Here is a 21,706-nt window from a genome sequence, read left to right on the forward strand (position 1 = left end):
CTCCAGGTTTTCCGGAGCTCCATTCCTGTTGTGGAAAACTGATCGCCAGGGCTACTTCTCTAGAATGTAGCCCCTTTCCCAGGGCCTACCCCTGCGGCTGGCTTCCCTGTGGTTTCTTCCCTCTCCTTCCTGGGCCTTTCTGTCCTGGGTCTCCCCTGGACCTTCTCCCCAGTAATTTTCATTTCCTTCCATCAGAAGACCACCCAGCTCCTCCCCAAGCCTGACACACCCTCCAGTTACAGCCAGGTGGGCTAATCTGAGTCAGCTGCTGCTAACCCCTTTGTTTATCTATGTGGTTTATACCCCACAACAAGATCTTATAAACAAAGTCCACCTTAAGGCTGTTTCACATGACTACTGCAACGTAACGTGGCCTTAGTGTAAATGAGAAACAGCAATAACAATATTTTAAAACCCTCACACCCACTTACATTAAACTACTTCAGACTAAGGTCTACCGGAAAGTAAGGCACACACAGAGATTTATGATTTTCAGTATCTTTAATTGGCATTTCTAAAAATGATTGTGTTTATTTAGAATGATTTCTTTTAAAAAATCCTTTTTGCAGACAGCACTAGACAGTTCTAATTTCATGTGCACAGATGTTCACGGGGTTCTGGGCACTAAGAGCATGTGGAGCTTTGGTAGCAAGTCCATACATTCTATTCTGTTCGTCTTCATCTCTGTATCAGCAATGGGCAGATTAGGTTCACTGTACCTTCTTAAAGACTTGTTTACATTTGACACCACCTACTCTTATTTCCTGAAAAGAAAAGATGAGTCGTAAGTGCGACTTTTACACAGTACATCCACGTGTGTATGTCAGTTTCTAAAACACCTACTTATATGCTTAAGTCAAATATTAGATGGACAATTACGGTGGATTCAAATTAAGGAACAAGTGTGTAATTTGATAATAGGAATGTATGATGATGCAGTAACAATAACTGAAATTGGATAACCTGTGGAAAGAAAAAAAGCTAATAATTAGTACAAGGGCCAAATATCCAGCCTAGGATTCCACTGTTGTCCACTTTTGCACACAACTGTTTGCACCCATCAAAATGGACATTTATCTATTGTGGGCATACAAGCAGCATATTTGCATATGCAAATTCAATAGTACCCCCAAGCTACACATGCAAAAACAAGTATTTGCATATGCATAAGGACTGTGTCCCCACTGATGCATGGGTAATCAGTTGCAAGTGCCAAAACCAGAAGGCAGCTGAAAAATTGCCTCAGACTCTGACAAATTAACTGGAAGAAATATATCGAACAGTCAGTAGACATGGTACCTTTCTGCTTCATTACACATTATGTAAAAGAAGGAACCAAGAAGGGTGCAGTCCCTAATTTACTTTTGGATAACTCCATGAAGATAATTGGTAATGGAGAACTGACGGGGCAGAGAAGAAGCAATTTAGAAGTGATCTCTAGTGCATTTTGCAGTGCTCTATATGACAGCGGATTTTACCCAAAGGTTGGATTTGAGTGGAGCATGCTTGGTTGGATATCCAGCACTTTTGCCTGGTGTCTGCCTTGTTACGTTTCATAATCTAAGACTTTAAAAGAAAAAAAAATCAGTTGCTAGCCACTCGAGCTGCAGAGATAAACTTTGCAGCGTGAACTGCAGCATGTAAACAGATGCCGTGATATTTACTTCTGGGAGTACCCATCTTGAAAGAACAGCTCTGGGAGAAGTATGGAACACCTTGTTTATCTTAAAGAATGTTCATGATAAAGCCAAATAAGAACACAGTAACACTTTTGTTGCTGATCAAAGCACCCAAAAAGGAACAACCATTTTATGAAAAACTGCACTATCTGCTGCAAGTAGCTCCTCATTTTGAGGTCACAAGTGGGCAGAGATTAGGAAATGGCCACCGCTTGCTTTTTCAGATCTGCTTGTTGATTTTACTTGAGAAAACTTACAAAGAACAGAAGAAATTAAATCAATACGATAAAACAAAAGAAGAGGAAATGAAATGTGTTCAAAGATAAATTAATAAATGCCCATGATCTAGCAATGGATATTGCAGGAATACAAAAGACCAATGAGGGTGAAGGAAGGAAAGCAGAAAATGATCAAGGAAGAAAGGCATGTACAAAATAGGACTGCAGTTAAAAGGAAGGTAAATCATATAAAATGATTAGACAAACAAATGAAGGAAAAGGAAGCTTGCATACAACTAGACAATTATTTAAATAAATACTTTAGATAGAGGAAAAGAGAAACAGAAAAAAAGCCTTCAAGTACACAAGGAATATAAAGTAAAATAAAGGAGACCCTGGGGCCTCTGAAAGATGGCAAAGTTTGGCTCAAGTGTTCACAAAGGAAGATTGGTTAGGAAGGAAACTACTGAAGAAAATCAAGATAAAGCCTGAACAGATAATTAAGATATTAAACATCTGGAGTGAAATCCTGACTCCACTAAAGACAATGGGAGTTTTGTTACTGACTTCAACGGGGCCAGGATTTCACCCCGAAGTCTAAGGTTCCAATCCTGCAAGCTGCTCTGCATAGGTAGACTCCTGTTCCCGCCCAGAGCTTTACCCACACACAGCAGCTTGCAAGACCGGGACCTAAGACACGGAACAAGCAAAGAGGATCTGTTCCAAAATCATCAAGGACATAGCAAGAGAGATGGAGTGGATATAATTAAAAACTGGACATCTCCCATAAGCAGTAGTTATATTTACTATGCTATTTGCCGTATTTTCCACATTAAATATAGGAAATACAGCAATAAAGATAAATACCACAATGTGGTAAATGGTCATTTTAAAATGATAGCCACTGTAGTTGGTGCTCTGGAGAAGATCCAGCAAATTACAGCTTCACAAACTTTACTTCAGCAGTGGGGACAGTATTGAGAAAACCTCTTGAGGGATAGGAAAAGGCTGAACGTAGACATTTCTGACTTAACTGAACTTAGAGACCTAACTTGGAGGAAAATTTTGAAAAAGTCTTATTGAACATTTTCAGGGAGTGAGTCAGAGTTGACAGGGAAGTCATGAAAATAATTTGCTTGGACTAAAGGAAAGCTTTTGATATAGTATCACAGAAAAGACTAATCTAGGACAGTAAGTGTATTACTGGGCTGAGCTACTTGAATGGATGGCTGGATTTCAAAGTTACTAGTAAGAGGACACAGTTCAGGATGAATGGAAACAACTAGTAGAGTTCTACAAGGATTGGTATTAGAACCAATTTTGTTCACTTTGATGTATCAATGATCTGGAAGAAGGAACATGCAGTAAAGTTATGAAACCTACTGATTAAAAAAACACCCACAAACTGCTAGGACAGTCAATTCAAAAGAAAAAGGCTATAAAATTCAGAAGGAACTGGAGAATGGCCAGATAAGTGCCTGTTTTAAGTCACTGTAGTGAAATAGAATTTGAGGAAGGAAGGGGGAAAAAAAAGAAGGAAAGAAGACTGTCATACCACAAAATTCAGACCAGAGAACTAGCAGAGTGCAAGCATCTGGTGAGAAACTACTAAACCCCAAGGCATAACACTCAATATATTATAAAACTGTGCAAAGGATTAAATTAATATTTGGATCATTGTGTAAAGTTTAATAGGATCATAAAATAATTATTGAAGTATCATAAAATATGTTTATGGTAATTCACCTTGGCACCAAAGGGCTCTCAGAATGACAGAGACCTGAAGATCTCAATTATTTAAAAGTTTTACAAGAAATGGGATTTTGACCTTATTTAAAAAAAAAAAAAGTCTAAGGAGGGGAGGCCACAAGGAGGATTCCAATGGGACTGAAGATGCCTTTTTGAGTTAGTGAAACATATAATAAGTGACAAAATGTACATAAGAAAACACTGGGCATTAAAGCAATTTAGAGACTTTCTCCACCCAGGGTATTTTGTATACAGCAGTGTCAGTCCTTGGCAGGTACAAAATAATGTGATTTGGCACGTCATGCTGAGCTGGAAATGGCAATGTTGGTTATGTGTCTGCTTGACTAGGAACCCTCCCCAGTGGCCCAGAAAGCCCTTGAAGCAGCAGGTCTGGATGCTGAGAAGCCAATGGCACTTAAGCACGTATGTAATTGTTTTGCTGAAAAGGGATGGAGTAACACATGTCCTTAAAGATAAACATAGCGGGACTCCACAGCTGTGCTGCAGTCTTGTGACAAGGATTCCTTTCTCCATGGCCCCTAGCAGACTACCCCTGCCTGGAGCCTGAATACTCCAGACATAGGTAGGAATGGGGACCTGGACAACAACAAGAACTGGCTGGTTTTCCCTACAATAAGTGCTCTGCAAAGTCAGTGGGAGATCCAGCTTTGACTTTTGACCCCCCCCCCCATTAAGTTCTCTCCTCAGCAAGGTCTGGGAGCATTACTGAGGCAGCACGTGTTCAGCTCCACAGAGGGAATGAATGACTGAAGGAAGGAGCTGTCATGCAGATTGATTCAGAAGCAGGATTAGCAGGCTCAACGGGGATTCCTAGCCATTATTTCTTGATGCAAAGATGGTAGCTCTAGGCCAGCATGCCAAGTGGTGTAAAACTGGGCACAGTGAGGCTATATTGACTGAAAAATGCATGTGTGGGTGAAATCTTAACCCCACTGAAGTCAGTGGGAGTTTTACCATTGGCTTCAATGGCGCCATGGTATCATCCACGGAGGTCACACACAAAGGCATTAGACAGTGTGTTGAGAAAATAAATTGATTACATGGGACGGACCTAAATGTGTTTCTAGGCCTCTTTCCCTCCTAACCTTTTGCAGACCTTTCTATGCAGTACCGTGGCATTCAGTTGGCTCTGGGTGCTGTTGCAGACATCTCCGATAGCATTGTGCACTGATACACTGATCTGGAGACAGGGAGTCAGCATTCTAAACAGAACACTCCTAGGTGCTTAGTGAATTGAATGGTGAGTGGGACTAAAGGTCTGATTTGCTTCCTTCAGTGGGAAAAGAACATTTTACCACATCAGGTGAGCCTCAAAGAGGATGTTATGAACCTCTATCCAGAAAAACAAATGTTATAAACTTATGTTAGTTGCTATTAACTAGGAAATATAGACACAGTCAGAAAGAACACGGCATTTTAAAAACAAAATTGCTCTCTTTATTTTTCTAAGCCAGAATTCATTCTGGCCCATAATTAAAAAGAACAATGGTATTTTTTTCTCCCTATGGCTTATGCTGCTGGATACAGAATTTCATCAGTCCTCATACTGTTTATATCACTGAGTGCATGAAGGATATTTCTATGACATGTCTTCTTCTGTGCAAACAATTTAAATGAATAGATCTGAGAGCAGACAGTTAACACAAAGATTGCCTGAATTTAGAACATTGCTCTTTGCAAAAGGGGCGTGAGAGAATAATGGCCCTGCATGAAATTATTCCTTTAGAAGCAAGTCAAATGCAACACCAATGTTTAATTAGTCCTCGGTAAGCCAAGATAATGTGCGGCAAGCTGCATGCTATTACTTTCATCCACTTGAATAAATAAGAGAAAAATTATGGCATTTAAAACATGCTATATGACCATACCAGATGCATTTCATCTCCTTCAATCCACTGGGTCCAACCACGGCCTTCTTTTTCTCCTTTCTGTACGCAAAGAAGTTTATCTCCATCCCAACTCACGTTAGTCTAGCAAAATATATACATGTTATTAAGCATTACTATGGCATTCAGTTTCATCTATTACACTTAGTTGGAGTCAATTTCCTTAAAGGAAAACTTCAGTGTAATAGAATAGATATTTTAATCACTAGTCTCTATTACATTACTAAGAAGAGAAGAGTACATCTCTCACACACACTTTTTGTTAAGCTGCTTGAAGTAATTAAAAAGAACAATTAAATGTAGTTTGATGGAAAAGCCTGAGCCACAGGAAATGAAGCTGGGTGTCTCAATACATCAGAAATGCAGGAGACTCTTGAAGCTGTTGTAAGAATCCACGTGGTATAGTCAGAGCTATGATTTTTCAGTAACATAAGCACTCTGTACATGATTTCTTCACAAATGCTGACCCTGAAGGGCAGCAGAAAAAGCTGCCTTAACGTACATGTATGACTGCCCTCCCCTTTTTTATACACACAGGGTGCTCCATGTGCTCAGACTAGTAGTATGTTTCCAAAAGGGCCTGAAACTTTGACCTTCTACAACTTCCATTTCCCATCACTAGGTGGCCTCCATAATCCTTTCTTCAGATCCTACACATGCCTGGGACCAACTACACCCTGCCTTAAAATAATAATCAGCGGTACCCAACGATAACTGTCTAAGCCGTTCCTGGGTATCCAAATGCTGAGCTGCAGTTCGTGTCCCAGGCTGTCCGACATCATCAGTCAGGACTTTCTGTAGAAGTAGCATCTCGGCCTGGGAGACCCTTCTTTAGTTATGGAGATGCTGAAACTATGGCAGATTTCCTTTATTACATTTTTTGTTTTATTAAATATCCTTTTAGGCCCTGGCTCAGCAACCCTTTCTTATTCAGCAAAGCACTCAAACATGCCCTTAACTTTAAGAAGGGGTGTAAGTCCCATTGGCTGTGCTGGGTTGGGGATAGTTCCACAAACACTTATACACGATAACCTGAGTAGTTCAATGGGACTTCTCCCACGAGTAAAACAACTCACATGTGTAAGCATTTGCAGGATCAGGCCCTAAGGTAGTACAGCTTATTTATCTTTAAAGGCAACTACTAGGTTTTTTTTCTTGTAACACTGTATGATGGATTTAGGGTGACCAGACAGCAAATATGAAAAATCGGGATGGGGGTTGGGGGTAATAGGAGCCTATATAAGAAAAACACCCAAAAATTGGGACTGTCCCTATAAAATCAGGACATCTGGTCACCCTAGATGTATTGAAATGAAATATTGTTTTGTGATATAAAAACAAAAAGGACCTGATTTTCTGCTCCATTATGCTAGTTTTACACCAGTGTTACCCTAAGCACTGTTAGAATAATACTGGTTTTAAACCAGTGTAACAGAGTGGAGAACTGAGTCCAAGGACTAAAAAAGTAAGGAATTACTATGCAGATCTTGAAAGCCTTGAAGCCATTGCCTTTGTGAGCAGTCAAAAATGGAGAAAGGGTTTAATTCTACAGACCTTATGGAAATTCACTTTCTCCACCTTGCTTTTTTAAAAAAAAAGAAGTCAGCCTAAATTTGTCATGCTCAGGAGTTGAACACTGAATACGGCTTAAGTACTACTCATCCCTATTCTTTTTTGAGAATGTGTCTGTTACAAACAATTAATTCTTAAATGATAACCATGATAGCCACCATCTATAAATTGGGTACAGCAGGCAGCCTCTACCCAGGGGAAGCTTTAGACTAAACAAGCATAGAAAATGAATCACGAGAAAGATTGCCAGGGTAAATAATTGTAGGCGAGGCACTGTTAGCCATATGGGGTCTCTGAAGACAAACTATTCAACTGTCCTTGCTAAAAGTCTCCACTTTTTACAATGCATTCAGAAATGTTTTGGTATTTCCCTCAAAAATAAATCCAGTAGCATATCACATTCATAAAGAACCACCTACATTTTACGGTCTTAATGCCCTCCTACACGAAGGACTACTGATTCCAGCATTTAGCACATTCATCTGACAGGAGAAGATATGCATAAAAATTATTGTGAAATAAGTCACAAAGAGTTAAAATGGCCAGTTAGAAAATCTGACCTTCTAAGATATTCTAGCCATTCATGAGATTCACAAGCACAACACTAGTTATCATTTGTCTCTTTTTGCAATGTCTATTTTAAAACCAATTTCCATTAAATATTAAATTGGCTTCCTTTACTCGTGGGTTCCTTGCGGCCTGAACCCTTCCATTAAGAATTAATGAAAGCTGCAGATATGCACCATGCTGCCATGGCAATCAGCAACATTGTTCTATACACCCCCATACGCACTAGTAAATGAAAAGTAGGAAGGCTATGTGGGCTTGTGAAATATACTAATGGAAATGATTAAAGCAAGATGTTTAAGAAATGGTGGGGAATACAAAGGACATGCTCAAGGGACACTTGTTAAGGAAAAAACAAATCAACAACCTCTCATTATTATTTTTAACTACCTTGACTTTTGCAGGTTTTCAGGAGTCTTTGTACCATAGAAGAACTAATCAAATTGTATTGGAACTAATCAGAAGCAGTTTGTGACGAAGAGGAACAAGATTAAGCGACAAATGGGGAGGACAGTGGATTAAACCGAGGGCAAGATCTGCACCTTAATTATCTACATAAATATAAAGGCCACAAATATTCCATAAAAAAAGAAAAATGAGAGAAGGTCAATATCAAGGCATTCAAAGAGTGTGGTGGCGGTGGGGGGTAACTTCAAAACAAAACCAACATTCATTTGCATTAGTGAGCTAGACTCTGAAGCTATACTGGTTTACACTGGCTGAGGATCTGGCCCACTGACCTTCCTAGAGAACTGAGTGAAGTACATTCTTCCCATTGCACACTGGGTAGTGGAGAATGGAACTGACCCGATAGCTGTGTTTCGCCAAGCACAGCCACAGTGAAAGTTAAAGCCTGTTTGGCCTACAATGCAGCATAGAAAATCACTTCAGTGAAAGAAAAAAATTTACAAATAAAAGACTCAGTCCTACCCCCAATGAAGTCAAGGGGAGCATTTTTCCACTGACTGCAAGTGGAACAGGTGTGGTCCCAATGAAAGCTAACTCTAGAACAAGTACCTATGAATATTAATTAAAGCTCAACAAATATGGCAAACAATAAGTTTCCAAATATTTGTTCTAATAAAGCCTGTAAATTCACTTTGGTGGCATTCACAATACTTTATATTAATTCCTAGGAACATCGTACCAGTGATTTGTTTTTGGTTTTTATTCACAGATTAGGTAAATCTCAAACATACTTGTAAAAACTGTGTTTGTTGCCATGGTTTTTGCGAGGAGGGTGAATGTGGCCTTCTTAAAATTTATTTGATTCCTTTTCATCGGTTTATAAATTCTTCAGTCATCCAATCCCAGAGCATAAACAATAGTTGGTGACTTAGGCAACCAATAGCAACTAATCAAAGTGAATAACGTGTCATCAATTCATAGTCTGAAATAAATTCATATAAATCTGTCAAACAATTCTGAATAATGAAAAAAATCTGTAAAAATGGGCCCGCTATGTGAAGATAACTTATAGACACAAAAAAGGCTAAACTTATGGACTAAATAATTCACTACATATAGTTTGCACAGGTAATGTAAATCATAAGACACAAAGCAGCAACACACTGGGCCTGATTCTATTCTGATTTTACACTGATGTATAACAGGAATAACTCCATTTAAATCAGTTGAATTAAATAGGTGTAAAGCCAGTGTGAGATCAGAATCGTGTTATGTTCATCCAATACTCACATCAACAATAATAAACTTTATGCATCTTTGTCTAACTTGTAAGAGAGCTGATAACTCCTCTCTAGTCTAGTTCAGCTGGGGAAAATAAAGAAATCTTTCTAGCAGCACAGGGAGACAACTTTATTTTTTCCCCAGCTTTCTAAGGTGATTAAAATTCTGCCTGAGCTCAGAAAATGCAATGTTTTTATGTTCCTTTTTACCAAACAAGGTTAGACATTCCTTTAGGTGATTTAGCATGACCCACCAGAGGCACGAGGCAAGAGATTGCATTAATCCAGCAGTTTTATTACTTAGAATTCTCAATAGTCTTTTTTGCTTTCTCTTTGGATGCATGGATATAGATATGCACTTGAATGGTGCAAGCAAACCAAATCCTTTCTGACCTTATGTTGTGCTCATTTTCCTACAGAATTCAAAGAGAATAGAACCTATTAGAGAAGAACACCATGTTCTCCTCATCTTTGTTCCAGAGGTAGCAGAAATTGGTATGTCAGGAGAATTAATCTTAATCAGTAGTATTTTATCATTGGGGGTTTTCCCTTTAGCTCAAACTCTAACGCTGATAAAAAAAAGGCAACTGAGAAAATGCTACTGAGAGCTAGTGGAAATAGGGCAATATTTTTGGAACAGAAGAGATCTATTTCTATTTTCCATGAGGTGTGACCAGGTTAGCTGCAAAAAAAAACGAGGAGTCCGGTGGCACCTTAAAGACTAAGGCCTGGTCCACACTAGGACTTTAATTCGAATTTAGCAGCGTTAATTCGAATTAACCGTGCACCTGTCCACACCAGGAAGCCATTTAATTCGACCACGAGGGCTCTTTAGTTCGAATTCGGTACTCCACCCCGACGAGGGGAGTAGCGCTAAATTCGACATGGCTATGTCGAATTAGGCTAGGTGTGGATGCAAATCGAACTTACTAGCTCCGGGAGCTATCCCACACTGCACCACTCTGTTGACGCTCTGGACAGCAGTCCGAGCTTGGATGCTCTGACCAGCCACACAGGAAAAGTCCGGGGAAAATTTGAATTCCTTTTCCTGTCTGGACAGTTAGAATCTCATTTCGTGGTTGGACATCGGGGCGAGCTCAGCAGCACCGGCAGCGATGCAGAGCTCTCCAGCAGAGGAGTTCATGTAATCTTTGAATAGAAAGAGGGACCCATCATAGACTGACCGGGAACTCTTGGATCTGCTCGGTGTGTGGGGCGAGGAGTCTGTGCTTTAGGAGCTGCGCTCCAAAAAACGGAATGCAAAGACCTACGAGAAGGTCTCCAAAGCCATGAGAGACAGAGGATACAGCCGGGATGCAACGCAGCGCCGCATGAAAATCAAGGACCCCAGACAAGGCTACCAAAAAATCAAAGCGGCAAACGGACGCTACAGAGACTGCCACCACTGCCCCACCAGTGACCATGGACTCTGACGATGGGACAGTGTCGACGGCCAGTTCCTCGGCGATGTTCGCGGACGGGGAAGATGAGGAAGGGTTTGTGGACGACGAGGCAGGCGACAGCGCTTACAACGCTGGTTTCCCCGACAGCCAGGATCTCTTCATCACCGTCACGGAGATCCCCTACCAACCGTCCCTGGCCATTAACCCGGATCCTGAATCAGGGGAAGGAGCAGTCGGTAAGTGCTTTAACCATGTAAACTTTTATTCTTAATATAACAGGAATCTGAAGTATGTGAAAAGGAGGTCTCTCTATATATGGGGATAGAACAGAAATCCTCCTGGGAGATCTCCACGAAGCTCTCCTGGAGGTAATCGAAAAGCCTCCGCAGGAGGTTCCTGGGGAGAGCTGCCTTATTGGGTGCTCCGTGGTAGCACAGTTTTCCGCACGAGGCTTTCATGAGCTACTCAGGGAGCATTGCCTCCCCGAGCACGGCTGCATAGGGCCCTGGTTTGTGCTGGCTTTCACGCAGCATGCGCTCTCTATCTCCTTCAGTGACCGTCCTCAGGGTGATCTCGCTCGGAGACTCCTGCATCTAATTAGGGGAATTACTGTAATGTTACACCTGGTCCAAAGTATTTGTAAAAAATCTCCGGACAGACGGCATAGCAGAGACTCAGCACGCTGCTGCGTGACGAGCGTAACGGAAAGCCAAAGATTCAAATAGACGCTCATGGAGGGAGCGGGGACTGAGGAAGCAAGGTATCCCACAGTTCCTGCAGTCTCCGAAAAGCATTTGCATTCTTGGCTGAGCTCCAAATGCTTCTAGGGTCAAAAACAGTGTCCGCGGTGGGTCAGGGCATAGCTAGGCAATTTACGCAGCCCCCCACCCACGCGCAGAAGTGAAAGGGAAAACAATCCTCTCTTGACTCTTTTACATGTCACCCTATCTTTACTGAATGCTGCAGATAGACGCGATGGTGCAGCACTCAACACCAACATCCTTGCTCCCCCCACGCTATGGATGGCTGATGGTGCAATATGGCTGGTATCCGTCCTCATCATCAGCCTATTGGCACATGGGGCAGTGCAAAAGGGCTGGTAACCATGCAGACTAGCATCCGTTAGGGCAATCAAGGGCGCCTGGCCCTAGTTTTTCCTGGTAGATGGTACAGTATGGCTGATAACCATCGTCATCATAGCAACAGGGGGCTGAGCTTCATCAGCCCCCACCCTTCATGTGTAAAGAAAAGATTCAATTGCCCCTGGACTAGCAGCAGGATGCTGGGCTCCTCTCCTCCACACTCCTTAATGTCCTATCTGGACTATCATAGCAACAGGAGGCTGCCTTCCACTCATTTCTCACTAACAAGTCACTGTGTCTTATTCCTGCATTCTTTATTACTTCATCACACAAGTGGGGGGACAATGCTATGGTAGCCCAGGAAGGCTGGGGAAGAATGGAATGAACAGGTGGGGTTGTTGCAGGAGCACCCCCTGTGAATAGCATACAGCTCATAATCTATGCAGGATCTGACACAGAGCGGCTGTGCTCTCTGGTTCTCTGATACAGTGGTTCTCTAGTACACTTGCCCATATTCTAGGCAGGACTGATTCTATTTTTAGATACCAAAAAGGATACCAATTTTGGCTTTTGCGCCCCTGGCTAAGAGCAGCCAGGGGCACTTATGACAGCAGCAAATGGTGCAGTGCAAAAGGACTGGTAACCATGCCCATCTTATTACCAATTTATGGTATGGTAGATGGTACAATATGGCTGGTAACCATCTCTGCTATCATGCAAAAGCAAAAGCATGCTGCTGTGTAGCGCTGCTGGACCGCCTCTGTCAGCGGCATCTAGTACACATACGGTGACAGGCACAAAAGGCAAAACAGGCTCCATGGTTTCCACGCTGTGGCGTCTGCCAGGGCAATCCAGGGAAAACGGGCTTGAAATGATTGTCTGCTGTAGCTTTCCCGGAGGAAGGGATGACTGACGACATTTACCCAGAACCACCCGCGAAAATGGTTTTTGCCCCATCAGGCACTGGGATCTCAACCCAGAATTCACAGAGACAAACTAGACTGTGTTCATTGTTCGCAAAAATTTATCTTTGCAAGGAATTCACTCCCTTTTTTCCATCACACAGCTTCGACTGTCTCCAGACCCGCCACAGCATCCCCCTCACAGAGGCTGGCAAAGATTAGGCGGCGAAAGAAAAAGACAGGGGACGAGATGTTCGCTGAACTTATGGGGTGCTCCCGAGACGAGGCGGACCAGCAGAGCCAGTGGAGGGAGACCCTCTCTCTGTACCAGCGCTCACACAGCGAAGGGGAGGAGAGGTGGCGTGAGGAAGACAAGCAGGCGACTCAAACGCTGCTTGGACTAATGAGGGAGCAAACGGACATGCTCCTGCGCCTTGTGCATGTTCTGCAGGACCTCAGGCAGGAGGACAGAGCCCCCCTGCAGTGTATCTGCAACCACCCTCCCCCGCCACAAAGTCCCATACCCCCCTCACCCAAAATAACCAGAAGAAGGGGCGCCAGAGCCCGTGTAAACTGTCACTGCACCCCAGCAGAGTGCTCAAGTACCCAAAAGCTCTCATACCCTAAATTTTGAGAAGTCCTTTCCTTCCCGCCTCACCCAAGCCCCCATCCCAGTTTCATCCCCTAACTGTCTAGTTGATAATAAAAAATACTTTTCTGTTAATTACTGTTTCCGTCATGTTCTTTTAGAGGAGACTGTGTTTGAAGGGGGGGAAGAGGGTTGGTAATTTGACAGGACAATCACCTTTACCAGGGTACAGACATGGGGGCAGGATCAGCAGCAGGTCACACACACACTGCTGTCAGTACGCACCCTGGTCGGTATGGGAGGTGGTTTGCAGGTTCTGTGTGGGTGGAGGGGTACGTGACTTTGTAGCGGGGGAGGGGGGTTACAGATCTCATGCAACGGTCCCTGTCCTGGACCACAGAGCCACGCAGCAGAGGAATCTGTATCCGTCCTCCCCCGCCAAAAGGCCACATAGCCCCCGCACACAGAGTCCCAAAAAGGAGGGATGGCAGGCTCTGTTGAAACATCCAGTCCGGCACTGCAGACCACTCTGGGAGCAGGAGCCTGTCATTCCTCGAGTTTACAGGCGGTCTTTACATCACTGCACACCCTACCCAGCACAGTCCGTGTCCCGGTTTCAACCCTGTAACGCAAAGTCATCAATAAAGAAACCTTTGTAAAGTTACAGTGGAACATGTATTTTATTTTTAAACGTGTGTTGGAAGTTGGGGAAGCGGGGTGAGCGGGGTATGTAACTGCAGATGCTAGTCAACAGTCACTTGGTAAAGAAACAGGGGCAGGTTCAGCTTCTCTGTAAAGAAACTGAACAGTCACAGGTCACGCTGCTCGCTGGTACTTGAAGAGTTCCTTGTCGCTGTGCAAGGCGCCTGCACAGAGCTTCACGAGCCAGGGCATTAGTGGGTAGGCTGGGTCCCCGACGATCACTATAGGCATCTGCACATCCCCAAGACTTATTTTGTGGTCCGGGAAGAAACTACCTTCCTGCAGGCGTCTAAACAGACCACAGTTCCTGAAAACACGCACGTCATGAACTTTGCCTGGCCACTCGACGTTGATGTTGGTAAAACGTCCCCCATGGTCCACCAGTGCTCGCAGCACCATTGAAATGTAGCCCTATTTCTCAGCAGCTGACTGTGGAAGAGGTGGACGATAAGGTGCGAGGAGTTGACAACGGCCATAACTGCAGCGGGATCCGTGCTCAAAGTGCTGTGGCGCCCGCGCTGTCACTGAGCAGAAAAGTGCACGAACAGATTGCCCGCAGGCGCTTTCAGGGAGGGAGGGAGGGAGGGAGGGAGGGAGGGCGTGATTGACGGTTCAATGATGACAGTTACCCAAAACCACCCTCGACACATTTTCCCCCCAGCATGCATTGGGGGAAATCCCAGAATTCCAATGGGCAGCGGGGAGTGCGGGAACTGTGGGATAGCTTCCCACAGTGCACCGCTTCCAAAGTCGACGCTGGCCCCGTTACTGTGGACTCGCACAGTCGAACTAGTGTATTTAGTGTGGATACACACCTTCGACTTCATAAGGTCGATTCCACAAATTCGAATTAAGTTGATTCGAAATAGTCTTGTAGTGTAGACATACCCTAACAGATTTATTGGAGCAAAAGCTTTCGTGGGTAAAAAACCCACTTCTTCAGATGCATGGAGTGAAAATTACGGATATAGGCATAAATGTATATTGGCGCATGAAGAGAAGGGAGTTACCTTACAGGTGGAGAACCAATGTTAAAGGCCAATTCAGTCAGGGTAGATGTGGTCCACTCCCAATAATTGATGAGGAGGTGTCAATACCAAGAGACACAAAAAGGGGCAAATACAGTACAGTACTGTGTTAAATGTTAACTACTAATAAAATAAAGGGAAAGTTAAAAAAAGATTCAACAAGGTAAGGAAACTGTTTCTGTGCTTGTTTCATTTAAATAAGAATGGCTAAAAGCAGCACTTTTCTTCTGCATAGTAAAGTTTAAAAGCTGTATTAAATCAATGTTCAGTTGTGAACTTTTGAAAGAACAACCAGAACGTTTTGCATAGAGTGGCAAACATTTCAGAGTTACAAACAACCTCTATTCCTGAGGTGTTAGTAACTATGAAGTTCTATTGTATTTGGTTATCTTTCACACATATAGCTGTTGCCACTAAGAAGTCTATTGTTTACCAATAGGTAAAACAAACACAATAGTTCCTGTGTACAGTGGTAAAGCGATGCCAAAGTTAGCTCAGAATACTTCCATTATTACAAGCTTTCCTAGGAGTCATGCCCCCTAATGACTAGGTAACTGGAAAAAGTATTTACCCATTTACGCTGTTTAGAAAGCACTGCTTAATTATTTGGCAAAAACAGTCCTGAGTGAACTAGGCTTCTATGGACTGAAAGCTAATGTGGAACCCATGCACTTTGCAAAAATTACAATGCCATTTGGTGCTCATTGTCCCTTTTTGACAGTCTCACCAGAAAGGCTGAGGAATGAATGGGCATGGATACTGAACTACTCCTGGATTAGTCCTTCCAGATCAGCACGTTGTCAGGGCTATCTAAGGGCTAGTGTACACAGTGCGGCAATGTGCTCTACAGGGGTGTGATTTCTAAAACACACTACCTTGTTGCTCATTAATTGGTCCAAGTAGAGATTCCCTAGTGCACTTTAACGCAGTACTGTTTCAAACAGCACTACAGTCAACTGTACCAGCATGGAACAATTAATGTGCAACCCATTAATGCACTTTAGAAATCACTCCCCTGTAGAGCACACTACCCACCATGTAGACAAGCACGAAGAAAGCTTGCACTGCTGCTGCCTGTTGCATAATGCCATCTGCTAGACACCACATACATCTAACAGACAGACTCAATAGGAAATAGGCTAGAGAGAGATGTGGAGATAGAGTTTGGGGTCTTTGGGTGAAAAATTTTAAGCCGGGTTCATCTGTTAAAATCTTGATGTCATAAATTAATAACAATTCACTGAAGCCTGGGATTCCCTGCTTTCTAAAACATTTAAATCTTAGATTAAAGATGCTGGAAAAAAGCTCTATGTCTATGATTCAGAAGGAAGCTATGGAAATATCCTGCTGGGTTTTACATTGGAGATAAAACAGTTCTTTTCCACTATAAACTAATTTATTCTTTGTATAACTAGAGTATTTTAGAGATACAAGGTGGGTGAGATATCTTTTATTGGACCAACTTCTGTTGGTGAGAGAGACAAGCTTTTGAACCACACAGAGCTCTTCTTTAGGTCCAGGGAAGGAACTCCAAGCATCACAGCAATACTTAGAATATTTCAGTGACTCTTGGCTGGGAGACACCCCAGTTATTCCAAAAATGTAATGTAGATTTTCATATTCATAACTACTTGTGCTGCTGCTTCTACTTCAAATAGTAAATGAATCCTCTAAACCTCCCTTACCATTTTTCATTCTCTTAAAAGAAAAGACCCCCTTAAATTACTGAAAATTAACCAGGGCACAGAACATTAGCAACAAAAGGAAAAGAAATCTGCCTGCCAAGAGAAGGACAAGACCTATAGATATATGCACTGCAGACCCACAGAACTCCCTAGTAAGCAACGTGTGCTTACCTGGGGGATAACACCTGTCCTGAAAATTGCACAACACTTCTGATTAGTTAAACTCCATTTTTGCAGGTCACAAAAAAAGGGTAGAATGGACAAAAGAGCTTGTTAAAGGGCTTAAAGTGATTTCAATGTATCCATTAACAATCAGTTAGGATGCATGAAATTAAGCGGTATTGTGATGAGAGCTGGGCACTGAGCTGGGACTTCTTGCTTATATTTCTGACTCTGCCACTTACCTGCAATGTGACCTTGGACTAGTCACTTGAACCTCTGTGGATCGAATGCAGCTTAGAGAAAGTGGGTACAATATCCATGGAAATTTTAAGGGTAAACCAGTAGCGATGTCCTCCTGATAGTACTGTGTCTGTGTGCAGTCACACAGCTCCTTCTCCACACACAGTTCAAAACCTCCAATAGCTGCTCACATTTTAGGCCCCTATTCGACACTGCGATCTTTAAAGTCACCCCCAATAACTTATGCACCTGTAATAGTTCTATTTTGCCCCCATTTCCCTGTACTTTTTTTGTGCTAAAGCCTCTTTGGGTTTTCTATTTCCAAGTTACAAGAAAGTGGTTTTAAATACTATTAATGTACTTACAATGTTTTTAATTCTAACTGTACAGTACTTGAGTGCTTTAGTGAGCAGGTGTGGGGTGACTCTACAAAATAGATTGTACTGTATCCATTGTCCCAAATAGGTATCCTGGAGAAGTCTGAGAAAGCACAAGCTTTTAAACACTCAGAAGGCAAATAAATCTTTCTTCTTCTATCTCTGAGGTTTGTTTAACCGTCTTTTGCCTTATATTGTATTCCTGATGAGCTGAGCTGTATAGTCTCAATTAAACTGCTTTTCTTCAGATGTCTTAATTTTGCTTTGGTGTTTAATTCACTAAAAAAAATTGAATGCCTAATCTGTTTGTGTGTTATGAATATTGTAATTTAAATATGCATCCAAAGGAACATCATCTTCCTGAAAAGGAAAGCCCAGAATACACATTACACGTGCACATTTCAGCAGTAACACTATTGTCTTCAAGTGTGGGCCAAAGTAAATTTATGACTGGAACATTCAGTAAAACCAAAACATACCTATTGACTATCCTTTTGTATTTCCCCCAGTGGCAACCACACTATAGTAGTTTTCTTGGAAGTATGGTCAGTCGCAATTCCTACATTTAGTAATAAATCATATTGACACGGGGTCACAAATATCGACTTCTGAGATTTACTCCAGTATTCATCAAAACTGTTTGATCAGAAAATGATATTTTTCCCTTTGTGGCCCAAATGCAAAAGCCTTTGATACTGGCTTTCCAGAATGTTTCCTGTTGTACTATCCCTAATGTGGTCACATGCACAGTGCAGCGTATAATCTAAAACTGATGGCATATCTTACTGGTGAATAAAAGACAATAACATGGATTGTTCAAAGATCAAAGAACTATTTTTTTCCTGATCAAGAACAACAATGGACGTTTAAGAAGAATCCTACCTTGTAGCATCTAAAGATGTGAATTGTAGCTACTGCCTTTCATCAAAAATTTGTTATTGATTTCCCTTCCCTTAGGGGACTACAGCATAGGCATGTCTGTTTTTCTTCCTAATACCACTCAGAGAGGTGTTTTTATATTGCCATGCAGCAAATGGCTGCAGTGATCCAAGACTATGCCACATTCCCTAGCTAGCACAGTCCTTCTCAATCCAGTAATTCTGTTGGTATCTAAAAGCTGGCTAACTACTCAGGCTAAATAGCTATCCTAAAAAGCGACAAAGAGTCCTGTGGCACCTTATAGACTAATAGATGTATTGGAGCATAAGCTTTCGTGGGTAGTCTGATGAAGTGGGTATTCACCCACGAAAGCTCATGCTCCAGTACGTCTGTTAGTCTATAAGGTGCCACAGGACTCTTTGTTGCTTTTCACAGTTCCAAACTAACACGGCTACCCCTTTGATACTTAGCTATCCTAAGAAAATCCAAAACCATATCTACTAATAAGCCCACAGAAAACTGATAGCAACATACCCATTCAAATATTTAATAAACAGTCTGTAACAGACACTGAAGTTGCCCAAGACAATACAAATTTTCATTTGAATCCAGCATTGAACTTCAAACGATTCAAGCCCTCCTAAAATTGCTTCCAGGAGAAAGTTCCATCTGCCAAACTGTTGACACAGGTGATTTTACCCAGTAAGGTACTTCAGTAAAATGAATCAATGAAAAGCTCCAGACAGGCTTGCGAAGGTGATCCCATCTTAAATTAGTTTATACTGTTAGGGGTGGGCTGTTTGATCACAGGCATAACTACAAGTAAATTATTGAAGTCTGACCTCTTTATACAAATATTGTTGGGTTTACATGTTATAGAATGCTGGAAGGTCATGACTGGTGTAAAAAAAATAATAAAAATGAATACTGGACACAGAAAATACTTTGATTTTCCAGTCATAGAATGCCCACTTGCCTTTAAGGGAGGCGATTTAATTCAGGGCCTGTTTCTGTGAGATGCCTCCTTCCTCAGTGAAGCCAGTAATAGTTGAGGGTGCTCAGTACTTTGCAGGAGGATGAGCCCCTTTTGTGACATTTAAAGCAAGCCAAGAACACTGTAAGGAAAAACTGCGCAAACTTCAAGGGCACTACATAGAAATGCAGAGTTATTGTTGCTGACTCACCAGACCAGACCCCAAGAGTAGAAAAAGGGTACGTGTCTGAAGCTGAGAAAACTAGCGGCAAAGGCCCTGCAGTGACAAACACAGGTAATATGCCTTGATTAGGAAAAAAGTTTAGGTTGAGGTTCTGTGTTTTGTTATTTAAGGTAACAAAAGTTTGCAGCATCTCTGCCCTTTCACTCTTCTCTACATAGCTTTGGAGCAGACCCATTACCAGGAATCCCAGAGTTTATTGCTGAAATGAAGAACATTATGGTCATCATCTGATGTGATCAAACACGGAGCAGAAAATTCATCTTTCCCTTTTGACCTATGTCAGAATTTGAACTTATGTCTCCAGAAATGACAGATTAGTTGAAACAATCCATTAATCTACCTTCTTGTACAATATTTTGACAATATTTCAACTACTACACAGAAATTGTGAACACAGTGGGAATGAAGCAGTCATTAAAATATTCTTTCTTTACAAGTTGTTTTGGAAAAATGCAAATTACAGAAGATAGACTCGGGTGAGGAGAAGAAATGGTAGGCCTCCTCTGAACCCATGTGTAAGGGAGTGGACTCACCCCTACGGCACCCTCTGCTGGTCGTCCATGGGAATTAGCTCTTCCAGCATCCTGGAGCACCCCCTGCAGGCTGGTGATCCGCCTTACTGCTGGCCCCTGTGTCCCTCCCAGGACCCTGGTGCCCCTTTCTCTGGGTTGCTTCCCCCCTGGCAGTACCCCCACACTCTCAGGTTCTGGGTCTCCCCACCCAGTGGAACCCCCACCCCCTAGCCCCACATCGCCTCAGTGTAAGGCTACTGCCAGTCACCATCTAGCCCCACTCCCTAGGGCAGACTGCAGTATACGCAAGGTTGAGTTGGACCTGCTGCCTCTCTCTATAGTTGGGCTGCCCCTCTGCAGCCCCGGTACTGGTCTTAGGCCCTCAGCTAGGCCTGCAGCCTGGGGGTTTTCCAGACTGGAGCTCCCCAGCTCCTCTAACCTGCCCCCAGCCCTGCTCTACTCCCAATACCCTGCTCACCTCCCTAGCAGACAGGCCCCTCTCTCTCTACAAGCAGAGAGAGACTCTTGAGCTTCTGGCTGCCCTGGCCTTCTTATAAGGCCCGGTTAGTCTGTTTGGGGCGTGGCCTCAGCTGCAGCTACTTCCCCCAATCAGCTGGGATTTTGCTCCCTTTCCCAGCCCCAGCCCTCTGCAGGGATTTTCCAACCCCCTCAGGGCTGGAGTGGGTGCTCACCCCGCTACACCATGACATGGCTCCTCTGCAAATAAAAGACAACGTGGGTGATATAGTCACCACCAGACCAGCGACACAAAGACAAGCTAATCAAAACAGAGTACACTTAAAGTGACAGAGTATGAGTTAGTGTCACATGGACATTCTTCTGACATTTCTCTAGTCATACAACAGGAATCATTGGATGAGATTTAGTTGACAGCAAAGGCTGATACAAAAATACCGAGTACAGGTGGAGAATCAAAAATCCAGAAGATTCAGGATATCTCAATAAATACACAAAAACTCATTGAACAGCAAACTCATAATAAGTGTTGCCCTAACTGTGACTGATAACCATGAGCAGGAATAGGACAATGTCAGCAAAAAGACAGCCTAGAGCTGAACCAGTGAACTAAACTAGACAAGACGTTCTATCTACTTTGTAACAGAGAGTTTAATCTGGTAATGCATGAAGCAACCCACTCCCCTGAAAATGCAGTTTCTCTCAGTGGACCTTCTGAATAAAAAATGTGTGCACTTTTTATTTTCCAGCTTACTTCAAATGTACATGAAATCCAGGAAGCTGCATCCTCTATGGAAACACCAAGAAAACAAAGCTGTTAGGTTCCCAAACTGTTGAAGTCCTACAGGCTCTGAACACAGCATAAGAAGATGATGATGACATGAAGAACACGACAACTGAACCATGCGTAAGGAAATCAGTTTCTTCATGTTTCCTATTTGCCTGTCTGTGTGGCTCATGTTTAATTTTTTTTTCCACAATCATGAACCTTGATAAGCCAGAGACAAATACAATTTCTTGAACAGCACCAGTGTTGTGCTGGAGAAAGTATGCAAAACTGGCTTCCAACAA

At 42.6% G+C, this 21,706-nt stretch overlaps 1 protein-coding gene across 1 annotated transcript in view; it reads right to left on the bottom strand.

Moving 5' to 3' along the window:
* Window positions 1-512: 512 nt before the first annotated feature.
* RBP1 (retinol binding protein 1) overlaps window positions 513-21,706 on the bottom strand; it is a 33,536-nt gene continuing 12,342 nt past the window's right edge. The window contains exons 3-4 of the mRNA XM_045029177.1: window positions 5,536-5,637; window positions 513-764 (exon numbers count right to left, since the gene is read on the bottom strand). Of these exons, the coding sequence (XP_044885112.1) occupies window positions 711-764; window positions 5,536-5,637 (156 nt within the window). The 3' untranslated portion in view covers window positions 513-710. The remainder of the gene's footprint in view (window positions 765-5,535; window positions 5,638-21,706) is intronic.

This window comes from Mauremys mutica, chromosome 9, assembly GCF_020497125.1.
Source record: "Mauremys mutica isolate MM-2020 ecotype Southern chromosome 9, ASM2049712v1, whole genome shotgun sequence".
Classification (NCBI taxonomy): Eukaryota; Metazoa; Chordata; order Testudines; family Geoemydidae; genus Mauremys; species Mauremys mutica.